At 42.7% G+C, this 13,983-nt stretch overlaps 2 protein-coding genes across 20 annotated transcripts in view; one reads left to right on the forward strand and one right to left on the reverse strand.

Moving 5' to 3' along the window:
• The window catches only part of LIN54 (lin-54 DREAM MuvB core complex component), a 67,341-nt gene extending 63,851 nt beyond the window's left edge, over positions 1 to 3,490 (forward strand). For all 14 annotated transcript variants that reach the window (XM_021101861.2, XM_021101866.2, XM_021101867.2 and 11 more), the window contains one exon: positions 1,195 to 3,490. In XM_021101861.2, the coding sequence (XP_020957520.1) occupies positions 1,195 to 1,396 (202 nt within the window). In that variant the 3' untranslated portion in view covers positions 1,397 to 3,490. The remainder of the gene's footprint in view (positions 1 to 1,194) is intronic.
• THAP9 (THAP domain containing 9) overlaps positions 1 to 13,983 on the reverse strand; it is a 25,872-nt gene continuing 11,889 nt past the window's right edge. For 3 of the 6 annotated variants that reach the window (XM_084973610.1, XM_084973605.1, XM_084973608.1), the window contains 2 exons: positions 6,338 to 10,758; positions 1 to 1,516 (listed from right to left, as the gene is read on the reverse strand). In XM_084973610.1, the coding sequence (XP_084829736.1) occupies positions 8,778 to 10,758 (1,981 nt within the window). In that variant the 3' untranslated portion in view covers positions 1 to 1,516; positions 6,338 to 8,777. Of the gene's footprint in view, positions 1,517 to 5,312; positions 5,546 to 6,337; positions 10,759 to 13,983 lie in introns of those variants that run through there. The other 3 variants (XM_084973609.1, XM_084973606.1, XM_084973607.1) reach the window with 1 other exon arrangement.

Here is a 13,983-nt window from a genome sequence, read left to right on the forward strand (position 1 = left end):
GAGGTTTTTAGAAACTGTATAAAAAGCTCTATCAGCATGTTAACAAGCTTTTGTCTTTGAGCAGCAAGAATTTTGAATTCTTTCCTTCTGCTTTCCTCTAGTTTTCGAAATACTATATAATGAATGAGCACTATAGTATTGTAGTGTCACTAGCTTTTTCTAATTCAAAGTGCTTTTGTACCTTAAAGATTTCTATCCAAGTGCGCAGCAGCCCAAGTCCTGCCCCGCCCTCTGTCAGAGTGGGCCGCGATTGCAGACCCATCGAGCCTGCGTCGCACTTTCCTGCTGCCGGTGGCTGCTCACAGGTGGTTGCGTTGGCAGTTAGACTGGTTACCTGTTCGGCCCCTGTGGGCTTTGAGACTTGGCAGCACAGAGCGAGGCCTCGGGATGGGTTTGCTCTGCTTTAATTCGCAGTGGTTCAGGTCTTTATGGATGACTTGCCAAGTATTGAATAGCATCCGGTGTCCCCATTTTGTCTTGTCCTCGTGGAATAATGCCAGATTTTGGTGTGTGTCTTGTTTTTTCCAAACACTGTATGGGACTGGGGGAGGTGCTGTCCAGGAGATGGCGCTTTCAGTTCCCAGTGTTACTCATTCATTCAGCACATGTTCATGGAATGTGTGTCGGAGAAACAACCGTACATGAAACAGAACTGTGCTCAGTGAGCTCATGATGGTCATGAGGTGGGAGGACTTTCGCCGCAGAAAAAATGTCCAGTTAATGTGGAGAATTAGAATTACATCTTGCAGTTAACCAGGTAACCTCGTCTAGGTAATATGTATTTTGTGTAAAATGTTATATTTTAAAAATATGTTCAGGAGTTCCCTTCGCAGCTCAGTGGAAACGAATCTGACTGGCATCCATGAGGACGCAGGTTCGATCCCTGGCCTTGCTCAGTGGGCCAAGGATCTGGTGTTGCTGTGGCTGTGGTGTAGGCCAGTGGCTACAGCTCCGATTCAACCCCTGGCCCTAAAAAGACTAAAAAATACGTGTGTGTGTGTTCAGTAATAAGACCAAGTCTGACTTCTAAAAGGCTCTCTGGGGTGTGCTGTGTTCATCACACAAACACGATGCTCGCTGTGCTTGCCGAGCAGGGACCTGTGGGCCGAGTTCCAGGTGGAAGACGGCCGCCCCTTTGGCTGCTCTTCACAGCCTCCTCACCGCTGTCCCCCTCTCTCCCCCAAATCACTGCAGATTGCCGTTTACATTTGTAACCAAGGAGGTGGCGGAAGCCACGTGTAACTGCCTTCTGGCCCAGGCAGAGCAGGCGGACAAGAAGGGAGAATCAAAGGCAGCAGCCGAACGGATGATACTCGAGGAGTTCGGACGATGTCTGATGAGCGTCATCAACTCTGCAGGAAAAGCAAAACGGGACCCTTGCGCCATGAATTGCTAACTCCTGCACAAAGGACTGACTGATGGAGGGACTGTGCAGAGCACTGGAGGTGCAGGGACACGGGATTTTCTGGAAGCTAGTCCAACAATGACTGTATTGGCAATTCAGTCCTTGTGAGACCTGAAATTATAATATTGAAAGAGAAGAAATTTTTTTAAATGAGGAAATTAGTACATTTTAAGTCTAAGTTAAATCTGCTTATTTCCCTTCTAAATTGAGTTTCTCTTTATTGTATTATATAGATTTTTAATTGGCTTGGAATTCTTAAGAACTAGATGTTCTGTCCTTCTGCTTCTATTGACAAATAACATTTATAAATTACTATAATTTATAATGTATGGTGTTGTATGACTTTGTTCCAGGAGAAAAGGCCAAAGAAGCCTTGGTATTTAGCCAGTCATTCTTTGGTGCTAGATCTACAATATAAGCAGATAGACTATCTCCACTGACAAATTCTCATGACCTTTTGTGTTTAGAAAAGCACTATCTTTTTAGGAAAAATCAACTTTTTAGGGTGGATTCTGGAATAATACCCTGTTGTCACTTTAGGAATGGTCCGATGGGGAAGTAATCCATGGGCACACTTTTAAAATAAAAAAGTTATGTTTGTTTTAAAAAAAAAACATACAGTGTTAAGGGACAGTAAATAATTCTCAAAGGCAGACAGTTTGTTTCTATATAAGGAGTGACGAAGAAATGCTTGGGATATTTCCATTTTCTTTCAAGGAGGCGGTATGTATTCAGAATAATAAATTGTCAGTGGTTACGGGGTACTATCAAAATGAGCCTTGCATATGACTAGAAGTAAACCTATTATGTAGTGATAACAGAACCTTACCTATTTATCGGGTAAAGATTTGGCTTGGATGGAGAAATCAATACTGAAGGTCTAAGAGATGAATTTAGAGGATTTTTCATCTATAGAAACAGCTCTCTTTACAGACTTTTGAACTAAGAGGGTTCAAACCAACGTTATGACTCTTACTTGATTTACTGAAATGGGCCTCCTAACTAACAAAGCTCTCAGAATTGTAGTGGGATTTCTTTTTTACGGGAAGCTTAACACGGCGTTATTTTTAGCCAGTGATTTGGTGAGCTAATGGTATGAGTTTCTCATATAATTACTAAGATAACCGAAATCATTTTCAGCAGTTCAGAATTCAGAAGCTTTATGAATTTAAGAGCCTGTTATAATAGGACTCTGGATTTTATGATGGGAAAAAACCATGTTGGAATTCAGGCATTTTGTTAGGTACCTTGATCCCCAGTAATTATTAGTATATGATTATTACATTTCCTACAAGGAATCTATAGTTGTATGTATTAAGTGTGTATATATGTTCATACGAACATGCAAGATAGAGGCAGCAGAAACGAAGTAATCCAAAAGGACCTTCCTTTGAAGCCTGGGTTTATAAAATGACAGTGCAGTAACTTTAAATGTAGATAGTGCAGACATTCTTAGCACCTCAATCTAGTACGCTTAATTAAACTTTGTATAAATGTAAATTAGTGTAAGAGGATAAAATAATATCTAATCAAGTTATTTTTCAAAAGATTACAATACCTTTTTGGTCTAAACCTAAACTTTGTTCATTTTGTACATACTCTGTGTTTAATTCTAATTGCACCTTTGTGATGTGTATTTATATACAGTGTGCATAAAATGTTTGTGAAATTTGGATTACAATTGTAGATTATGTATGACAGCCTTGCTTGAAAATGTTTTGCTTGTAAAAATTTGAAGGTGCAATCAAATGCTACTAGTCTTTCTGATTTTCAAGAAGCTATCTATCTAAAGTATTAAGCCTTTCCTTCCTGTGTAGTACTTACTAAACTTTTTGTATGTAGGCATTTGCATCAAATTGCTGAACAAGATTAATATCCGCATTAATTCAACAATTTTAAAAGACTATTTGGGGGGAGGGTTGGGTATATAATTTTTTTAGCTCTATTTACATCCCAAAGTAGAAAGATTAAATTTATATTTACTAGAGCTATTCAAAGAATACACTTTTCTATATTGTAAAACAGGACAGCAAAGGAAATCATACAGAAAATAAACATTTATACTATTCTGTAAAAAAAAAAAAAGTTTTGCATTTTTTCTTTAATAACATCACTTTTAACCATTAAGATGCAAGAAACTTTTTAAAATGTCTGATATCAAGTACATTTGACATTGAAAGCGTACAACTAAAAGATAAACCTGTCGTTTTGCCCACTTCTCACTAACATCAATTGCTTTGAGATGAGAAGTTCTCTTGTTTCCACTGTTTCTTTCAAGGGCAGAAGGTCAGTCCACTCTTTCTTTTCTCTCCGTATCTGATGTTCTTGTGGGGAGCACCTTTCTGAATTTCCTTTCCTCTCACGGACTAAAAGCAGCGGTTGATCTCTGGTCCATGCGGGAACAGAAACCGCATGTCCCACGTAACGAGCCAAGCAGAGCAGCGACTCTGGGGGAGGGACTCCTGCTCTCGCGTCCCCGTTCCTGGACGCGGACAGCGGACATTTTCTCCTCTTATGTAAAATGTGAATAAAGACACCTTTAGGAAAGTTTCCTATTTGTATTGTTTTAGAACGCAAATAGCTAGAAAATGAATGCTTGTTACGTAACTACAGCTCAAACCAGCTCTACGTGTGATCATACCGCATCCCTTCAGTGTTTTACATCGGAATTCTGGAGAGGGAAGCCAGTCAGCTCAAAAGCCCTTACTGTGTTATTTTTTTATTATTATGTAAATAACTTTTTCCCTTGATGGGTTCATGTAATGCACATTTTATCCTCATCTATAGACCAAATTTGAGTGTTTTGTAAACAATCCAAGTGATTTTTTTTGTCTTTTGTCTTTTTAGAGCCGCACCTGCGGCATATGGAGGTTCCTAGGCTAGGGGTCCAATCGGAGCTGTAGCTGCCGACCTACACCACAGCTCACGGCAATGCCGGATCCTTAACCCACTGAGTGAGGCCAGGATTGAACCCACAACCTCATGGTTCCTAGTCAGATTCATTTCTGCTGTGCCACCACGGAAACTCCCCAAGTGATTTTATAAACTGTAAGTTATAAGGTCTTTCAAATTTTGTCTTAGAAGTGTTTTATGAAAGTGTTTAAGGAATTTTGAGTTTACTCAAAAGCAATAAGAAAGTATATTCAGGGAGCTGTTATTATAAGGTACAGACTGTAATTTATATTAGTAAGTGAAACCTGGCAATATATTAAAAGCATATATCATGACCAGGTTGGGTGTATTCCAGAAGTAAAAGTCTGACCCAGCATTCAAGGAAAAAAAAAAAAAATCAGTGTAGTTCATTGTGTCAGCGTGCAAAAGAAGAAAAATTACATGATCATTTCAAAAGCTGCAGCAAAGAACCTTTTGAATAGACCAACAATACTAGATTATATGCTATGGAAAGCATATCTCAAAATTCTTTTTTTCAAAAAAGTGCAGAAAAATCATCTTACAAAGCACAACACCCATTTATGACTAAAACAAAACCAAAAGACACTGGGAGTTCCTGTTGTGGCTCAGTGGAAACGAATCTGACTAGTCTCCATGGGGATGCAGGTTTGACCCCTGGCCTCGCTCAGTGGGTAGGGATCTGGCGTGAGCTGTGGTGTAGGTCGCACACCCTGCTCTGATCCGGTTAAAGGCTGGCAGCTTTAACTCTAATTCGACCCCTAGGCTGGGAACTCCCATTTCCTGCAGGTGCAGCCCAAAAAAGAAAAAAACAAAAGCCCCCAAAACCCACTTGAGCAAATTGGGAAGAGAAGGATCCTCAGCAAAAGAGGCTCCAGCCGACATCATGGGAGGGGCGAGGACGGAAGGCTTCCCCTAAGACTGGGAACCAGACACTCCTTCAGCGTCATGTTTGAGGTCACTGTACACAAAGATCTTGTTTTTTAAGGCCATAGAGTGGGAGTGAATAAATATAACCATTTATTTGTGGATGATGTGATATGATTGCCTATACAGAAAACTCAAAGCAGCAATCAGAAGGGACGAGGGCTAATGAGTGAGTGTCGCAGCATTAGCATGTGGAGACGTGTATTTCCACGTAGCAGCGATGAACACTGGAAACAACCTCTCAAATCACAGTTCATAGCAGCACCCGGAACATGAAATGTAACAAAAACGTACACAGGGTCTCTGTGAAATGTAAAAAATACTGATGTAAAAAATCAAAGAGGCTCTTAAATTTTACTATAATCATGCACATGGACTGGAAGATTCCGTATTATTAAGATGTCCTTGCTCCCAATTACAGATCCAAGATAACTCCAGTCAGAAATCCCCGCAGGAATTTTTGTAAGAACAAGCTGATGATAAAATTTATAATGGAAAGGCACAACTAGGATAGACAAATTTTTTTTTTTTTTTTAAAGAACAAAGTTGGAAGGACTCCCACCCTACTTCAAAACTTATATAAGGCTAATCAAGATAGTGTGGTGATGGCGAAAGACCTCAGAACAAAGTGAACAGAACGGAGAGCACAGAAATAAGCTCATATTTATGTGGTCAATTTTTAACAAGGGCTCAAAGGTAAAATTCATGGGAAGAGAACAGTCCTCTTAACACGACGCTGGGATAGCCATATTTAAAAATATGAACTTACACCACACCAAAAATAGCTGAAAATGGGTCATAACCTAAATGAAAAATCAAGGACCTTGGTTTAGACAAAGATTTGCTTAGATACGAACCTAAGAGGTATGATCCCTAAAAAAGAAACTAAGTGGAGATCTGTCAAAACTGGCTGTTCTTCGGAACACGCTGAAAAAGCAAAAGTCACATTATGACTTTAAACATCGTGAACCGGTATGTTGTACACCTGAAACTTAGGTACTGTTGTAAATCAACTGTGCCTCAAAATAAAAGCCATAGGAGAAAATATTTGCAAGACATCTGATAATACACTTTGATCCAGAATATATAACTAACCTTCAGTAGGACGACAACCAGCCTTCTAAAACATGGACCAAAAAGACCTCAACAGACACGTCAGCCAAGACTGTGTGTGCAGCGAATAAGCCTGTGAAACGGTGTCCGGCGTCCTCAGTCACGTCCACTGTTCTACGTGGACGTGGGGCCGCGACGAGACCTCACCGCCCAGCCATTAGATCGGCTGCGAAATAAAACCCTGAGGCGCCCGAGCACCGGGCAGGAGGGAGAGAGGAACCCGTCTCCACACGTGCCTGCTGAAGCACAGCACGGTTCACACCTCAGTCTGCAAGACACCAGTTGAGGCGGTTTGTTGCAAATTAGAGCTCATGTTCCCGTGACCCACTGTATGGGTGCAACGTACTTGTGCGTTTGTCCCTTCATCAGTGGCCGCAGCACGCCCGGGCTTTCCCTCGAGCTGTCCGAATTCTCCCACGACAGCTGCACGCTTCTCTCGAGGCCATGCCCGGCGGCACGTTTAACCTTCGTTTCACCTTGGGAAGGAGCGCCCGGCTGTCTTCCAAAGCGCCTGCGTGCCCACGGTACGAGGGGTCCAGTTTCTCCACATTCCTGCCAACTTGGCTTTTCTGTGACAGCCCAGCTGGTGGGGGGGAAGGGGCACCTCACGGTGGTGTTCATTTGCATTTCCCGGGCGGCTGACGATGCTGAGCACACACTCCTGCACACTCCCTTTCAAGAAGGCCTACTCACGTCTTTTCACCCCGTTAAAAAACTGGGGTATTTGCCCTTTAGTACTGAATTACAGGAGTGCTTTGCATATTAGATACAAGTCCTTTATCAGACATGCAATATGCCAAAAAAATTTCCTACGGGTTGTCTTTCACTTTCTTGATGGTATCCCTTGAAGTGTAAGTTTTTAATGTTCATGAAATACCATTTCTTTTGTGTTGCTTGTGCTTTTGGTGTCATGGTTGAGAAACTATCGCCTAATCCAAGTGATAGATTAAAAACTAGATATGAACCTGGTTTTAAGTAGTGGTCAAGCACAAAACTTGGATTTATAGATGCAACATATTAAAGGTAGTGATTTATACACAGGCTTCTTTGAAATCCGATTTATCCTGGTGCATCTCAACTCACTTCACTGCAAACAAACCCCACCGTATTTAGACTTGGCAGCGCCAGCTCGTGTATAAAGTGCAGGACGGTACACCTCTGGTCGCATCTCACAACTGAAGCTTTTGCCTGAGGTAGAACTAGAAGAAATACAGGAAAATACACTATGTAGGGGGAATTTCAGTTAATGAAACTCAACTTTCACCTAGTCATTCATCTTTTGCCACTTTCAAGTTTTCACATTAACTAGACTTTGTGAACAGTCACTCAGCGACAATAAGGGTGGATATTTTACTTACAGAGGTGAATAGCGTGCTGGTTTCTTTTTTCCATGAAAATCCCCCTTTTGTGAAAGTACACATACCTACATGTTTCTCTGTTGGACTTTCCAGACCTGAGAGCGGAGAAAACTGTCCTTAGCATGTTCCCAGCTTCAGAATATTTAAGCTTCTCCTAAATTTCTGAAAAAACTCATTGTGTAATTAAGACAAATTCTGTCATGCTCATTGTCTCAATTGACCTTTTTCCAACGAATCGCATGCTGTGAAATGCCCTTATTCAACACTGAATATATGTATGTTTCATGACTTGAACCTCCCTGCAAACACAAGCAGACTTCAGGAGTGGCTGAATCAAGGCTTCTTTTCATTCTCTGATGAGCACTGGGTTCCCCCAGTAGGAGTCAAATCAGTATCCCCTCTGTCGTGTTCTTCCAAAGTAGTATTTTGAAGTCCAGGGACACTGGATTGTGGAAATGACATCGCCTATGTCCTCCCAAGAGAACACTCTCCAGTTTGGTTGCAACACAAAGCCGTCTCATGGCTCATGTGTTTACCTTCTGCCTTGATAGGGCATAATTATTTCTATTTCTGGGTCCCCCGGCCAAAGGATTTTTGTGGGGTTTGACATATAACTTAGCCTAAGTTTTGAACCGTATCTTAATTTTCATGGGTAAGTAGAGATTACAGTCAAGGTTTGATGAGGTTATTCCGTTAATATTCCCAAGAGCTGTAAACCAAAGCTCTTTTCGGGGTGACAGTCTTCAGAAAAGGAATCAGTGATTGGGGGCCTCCTCGTTGTCATTATTCTCTCTCGTTTTTACAGAACGTCCAGTCAGATTACTCAAAGACCACACTTGTTGGTTAGTCTGTTCCTACTGACTCACTGCCTTCTGCACTGGGGGTGACTCTGGAACGCTGCCTGAAGTCCAAGCAGATAATGTGCATCACAGAAATTCAAATAAACCCGAACTGCAAACTTGCCCACTGTATAAAATGGTCACTTTGTAAAGTATGGTAGGTTGAACTTTAAAATAAACGTTGACCGATTTTTTAAATAGAAATTTTAGCATATTTTGGGTCCTTCATCTGAATGGACATCCTTTGTTACTTAGCAAATGCCTGCATTTACTGGTATTCGCAAAACCTGAACATCTGTAATTCTGGAACGCTGACCAGTGTTTCCTCGACAAAGTTTTCATGTCGGGTCTTTCTGGATGGGGTTTTAAAGGGCGCTGAGCTACACCTGCAGCTCTGAGCCTTAAGAAACAGACTACGATATCTTTTAGCAACTTTACGAAGTGATTGATGGCACAGACCTCGCCATCAAAGAGATGCTCGTTTAGATCTACAAAAAGATAAATGTGCCCAGAAAGCTCATGTAATATTTTCTGCTGAAGATAAAACTCCCTCTGTTTAGGAAGTAGTCGTTCATAAGCTGTCGTTCTTGAATGGGTTCTTACCACTTGCTCACAAACATTTATGACTTGGCACAAACTTTGTGAAGGGAAATGCAAGCCATTCACCTTCTTAACACATAAAAGAGATCCAATTTTAGAGGCTTTGAGATCCGATGCATAGAGGGCACCGATGCAGTCCTCACATGTTAAAAGAGCTGACAACTTATTGGCAATATAACCAGCGCAACAGGTGAGACTTCGCCTATGATCGGACAGGTCTAGTAATGCCTCGCTTAGCAAACGGTCAGACCAGTCTTGGCAGACATCCTCTTTGTGAAAGAGAGTCTTTGTGACGCTGACATCATACTGCTGCTGAACCGTCCGAAGGGCCAAGTCTGCCCTTCGAGCAATGGAAATGTCAAGGACGCTTACTTCACCTAGAAAAACTTCCTCTTGTAATCTGTGTCTGGTCTCCAAATTATGGTAAGCTTTCTGGAACGCCATGCAGGTAGGGTTCGAACTGGCTACTAAAACCTGTCTAAGCATCTTTAGAAATAACTCCAGATGATCTTGACTGAATTTGTACGTCAGGAGATACGGAAACGGCGTGACTTTGGGGGAAACGTAGTTTTGGTAGAGCCACTGTAAGCTCTCAGCGTTAAGGAGAAATCCCAGGAATCCCAGTTTTCGCTTACCTTTAATTATCTGGTTATTGTTGGAGTCAGATAATGTAACAAAAATAGTCTTGGCTTCAATTAGCACATGGTTGATTTTATTGAAAGTTTTAGGTACTAGGGGTCCTTTGAGTCCTTTTCCATAATAGTTCCTACTATTAAAAATGTCAAAGAGATTGTTAATTAAGCGTAGGAAATGGATGGTGCCCACACAGTTCTGGAAAGGAGGCAGGCCCAACGACCGCAAACATTCCAACGCGCTGGCCATGCTCTCGCTGAAGAGCTGGGCGGCACCGTTCGTCTTCAGTATGTGGTGTTTCAAACTTGCAAGTTTTCTTGGGATCCGCTCTATATTTGACAATTCCTGTTCCTGGAATGTGACTAACTCCACGAGGTGCTGCCAATGCGCTGTGCCGTTGATAAACTGGATGCTCTGGAAATTCTGAAACGCATTCCTCACTAACCTAAGCAAGTGGCAAGGGTCAAAGAAGTAGGCGACCTGCTGCCCGGAAGAGGAAGGGTGCTGAAACGTACACTTCATGTTGTCTCCGTCCATACGGATCCCCAGCGACTTTGCCATCTGAACACTGTCAGCTGTAGCATCGGACGTGACGGCCAGAACCGTGACCCCTATGTCACTCAGTTTGCCAATGGTCAGGCGAAGCAGCTGAGCTTGCAAATATCCAGAAGCCCTGTTTACAAAAAAATAACCCAGAGGTGTTCGCCAATGACCAGAAATACCCACGGCCATGAGCACAACAGTCTCCGAGGCGAGGGGCATTTCATCAGCATCCAGTTTGCCGAGACCAAAGTCCATAAACCCTTGCAGCTGGTGACTGCTGGGGTCCCACTGAAGCTGCTGCTTCAGAGAGATGCCTTTTATTATCAGGGAGCAGTACTGGTAGAGCTGGTCGCCATTCTCCACTTTTTGTTGAAGAAAGGAAAAAACGTTGCTGTGGAAACCTGGACCGGGTTTGCATCTGGACAGCCATCTAGAAAAGGCAAAAAAAAAAAAAAAAAGACAAATATACAACATAAATGAAGAACTTAAAAAAAGGAAAAATGCCTTAACTGGGAATAAAGTTGCCTCAACCCCCTGTAGAAACAAAGCGAAGGCTAAGGAGCCAAGTTCTAGACACATGGGCAAGCATCTACTGATAGTGATCAGGAAATAGTAAGGTAACAGAGAAACTCGGGAACATAGCATTTTAAGATGCAAACATATCACAAAATAGTTTTTCATTTCTTATTCACACCTTCAGGAAGTATACAAATCAAGGGCCCAGTGTGTTCTACTTGATGTGTTTGTAATTGAGATCATAAACCAGTCTGGCCTGTATGTTCACCGACATGAGAAAACTGTTGAAGGGGAAGGAAGCTTCGAGCATATCTCCCCCGCTTTAGGGATTAGGACACAGAGAAAGGGAGAGAGGTTAAGTCCCGAGGCCCATCCCGTGCACAACGAGCAGCCTTGAGTGTTCCTGAGGCGCTGGCTCCATGCTTTTCTGCTGTTCCTTAGAGCCAGAGAATTCCGCCCTTGGGCGCAATGAAGCGACTGCCTGTTTGCTCCCCTCCAAAGTACCTGCACTATTACCTTTGCCTTAGGAGTTCTTTCTTAGTTTCCTTAACCTTTGCAGGCTGCTGGTTCTTCTCTCCTACTACTGTTAGTGTCTGCCACTTTAACAGAATTCTTTTCACTCCGTTCTAATTTATTCTTCCTAATGTGTTGCAGGTCAGGAAAGGAACCAGCCAAGTTGCGTAATGGTCTAAAATAAGACTGAATGGATTGTGAGGTAGATTGAAGTCTTGATTGTAACTGAAGTTTACTTTTGTAACTCAAATAACTTTTTTTTTTTTAGGTTGCATTTCTGATGTGAGGGCTATATTCTAGGCTGCCAAGGTTTCTTCCTGGACAACCAACCTCTATTTAATTAAAATTTTAATGTACTTCCATAAGCGTTTCAGGACAGGGCTTTCCATGTTTCATTGCAACTTAGAAGTTTCATAAATAGGATCTGCCCTCACTATGCACAAACGTGTGTTTATATAAATGCATATATAAAATTTAGTGCCAACTATGACCCAGTAAATTTATTTCAAGATGCACTAATAAATTTGAAAAACAGTTATAGGATGCAAAAGAAGTACTATTTAGGAGACAAAAGCATTAGTCAGTTGTTTAAATTTATAAATAGGGCAAAATTGGAATTGTCCTTTGGTGCAGCAGGTTAAGGATCCAGTGCTGTCACTGAAACGGCTAGGGACTGCCAGGGCATACATTCAGTCCCTGGCCTGGGAACTTCCACATGCCATGGGTGTGGCCAGAAAAAGAAAATGGGGCAAAATACTAAGACAATGAGAAATGAGTACAGTGGCTCTGCACCAGGGTGCTACAGCCTACCAGGATACTGAAAACCCTTTTCAACTGTGTCACCACATTTTAGTCAATTGTTTACAATTTATTCATCTGCATTAGGATTCCCAAATGAACTCTAAAGATGCTGTGTTAATGCAGTGAGTATATAATGAAACTACTTAATGCTTCTAAGTAAAAGTTCCAGTTTAAATAGGTTTAAAAAAAGCTTATGTTCTGGTGAGCTTGTTTTTTTTTTTTTCCCGTCTTTTTAGGGCTGCACCCACGGCATATGGAAGTTCCCAGGCTAGGGGTCAAATCAGATGGGCAGCCACCGGCCTACACCACAGCCACAGCAACACCAGATCTGAGCCGGGTCTGCAGCCTACACCACAGCTCATGGCAACGCCAGATCCTTAACCCACCGAGTGGAGCCAGGGATCGAACCTGCATCTTCATGTATACTAGCCGGGTTCGTAACCTGCTGAGCCACAATGGGAACTCCACGAAGTGCTGCTCTTTAGACTGTGGCTTGAGGTTCACTGCACTTTTTTCTTACATCTGTTCAAAATCCTCAGTGACCGTCCAGGCATTCTTTCATTCAGCAAATATTTGTCAAGACACCACTGTATTCCAGGCACTGCGTCGGGGCAGGAGGTGTAACGGAGAGCCAGCTGCGGGCCTCAGTACGTGGGCAGCTCACGGTCTAGTGGGAAGGCAGCGTTCTAAGTACTAAGAAGCAGTTTCCAGTCCAGGATTGGAAGACTGGCCGGAGAGGCTTCAGAAAGGATGTGCTAATCTAATCTGAGCTTTGGTGTGAAGCGCCAGGACTCACAGGGAGAACGGGCCTTTCAGCAGATGGAATGGGACGTCTGCGACACAAGCAGCAGCAAGAGGGAAACAGGCGTGGGGGCGGGGCCAGACGAGCCACGCCCCCGGGGGGGCGGAGCCAGCTCCAGGCTGTGCCGCTGCAAAGCGACTGGCATGGGTTGCACTGTCCCTCAAAAGAGAGGTGTCCTGTCCTAATCCCTGCAGCTCGGAACGGGACCTCAATCGAAGAGCGGGTCTTCACAGAGGTCCTCGAGTCCAAGGGGAAACGCTACTCCCGCGTGACCAGTAAAAAGAGTAAATCCGGGAGTTCCCGTCGTGGCGCAGTGGTTAATGAATCCGACTAGGAACCATGAGGTTGCGGGTTCGGTCCCTGCGCTTGCTCAGTGGGTTGGCGATCCGGCATTGCCATGAGCTGTGGTGTAGGTTGCAGACCCGACTCGGATCCCGCGTTGGCTCTGGCCTGGGCCGGTGGCTACAGCTCCAATTGGACCCCTAGCCTGGGAACCTCCATATGCCGCGGGAGCGGCCCAAGAAATAGCAAAAAGACAAAAAGACAAAAAAAAAAAAAAAAAAAAAAAAAAAAAAAAAAAAAAAAACTTTAAGAACTTCTAGGTGGTATTTGCATATTATCACAATCGATATGTCACCAACAAAATGAAGACATACAGGCAGACAATGTTTTTTTGGTTTTTTGGTTTTTTTTTTTTTTTTGCATCTTTCAGATAGTAGAGACACTCCAGATGGTAAAAATGGTAAAATCTGAATCTTGAAATACTGGAATTTTCTCATACACCTCAGTGGTTTTAATATCTGACTAATCTAGAAAATCTAAAGCAGTTCTAAATTGATACCTTTGCTTTGAAGCAAAGATCAAAAATCTGAAGTTTTCGTAAGCACTGTAGTCGATGCCAGGGCAGGTTGTCCAGAGACCAGAATGTGAAAAATAATTTTTTTAGGATTTGTGGTCAAAATACGTGGGCATATCCAAAATGTGGAGTTCCCGTTGCGGGTTTGATCCCTGGCCTCAGTGGGT

Source organism: Sus scrofa, chromosome 8 (assembly GCF_054392235.1).
Source record: "Sus scrofa isolate SSC_HxYL_T2T_F1_AM1 chromosome 8, Sscrofa_HxYL_maternal_Yorkshire_Landrace_v2.0, whole genome shotgun sequence".
Taxonomy (NCBI): Eukaryota; Metazoa; Chordata; class Mammalia; order Artiodactyla; family Suidae; genus Sus; species Sus scrofa.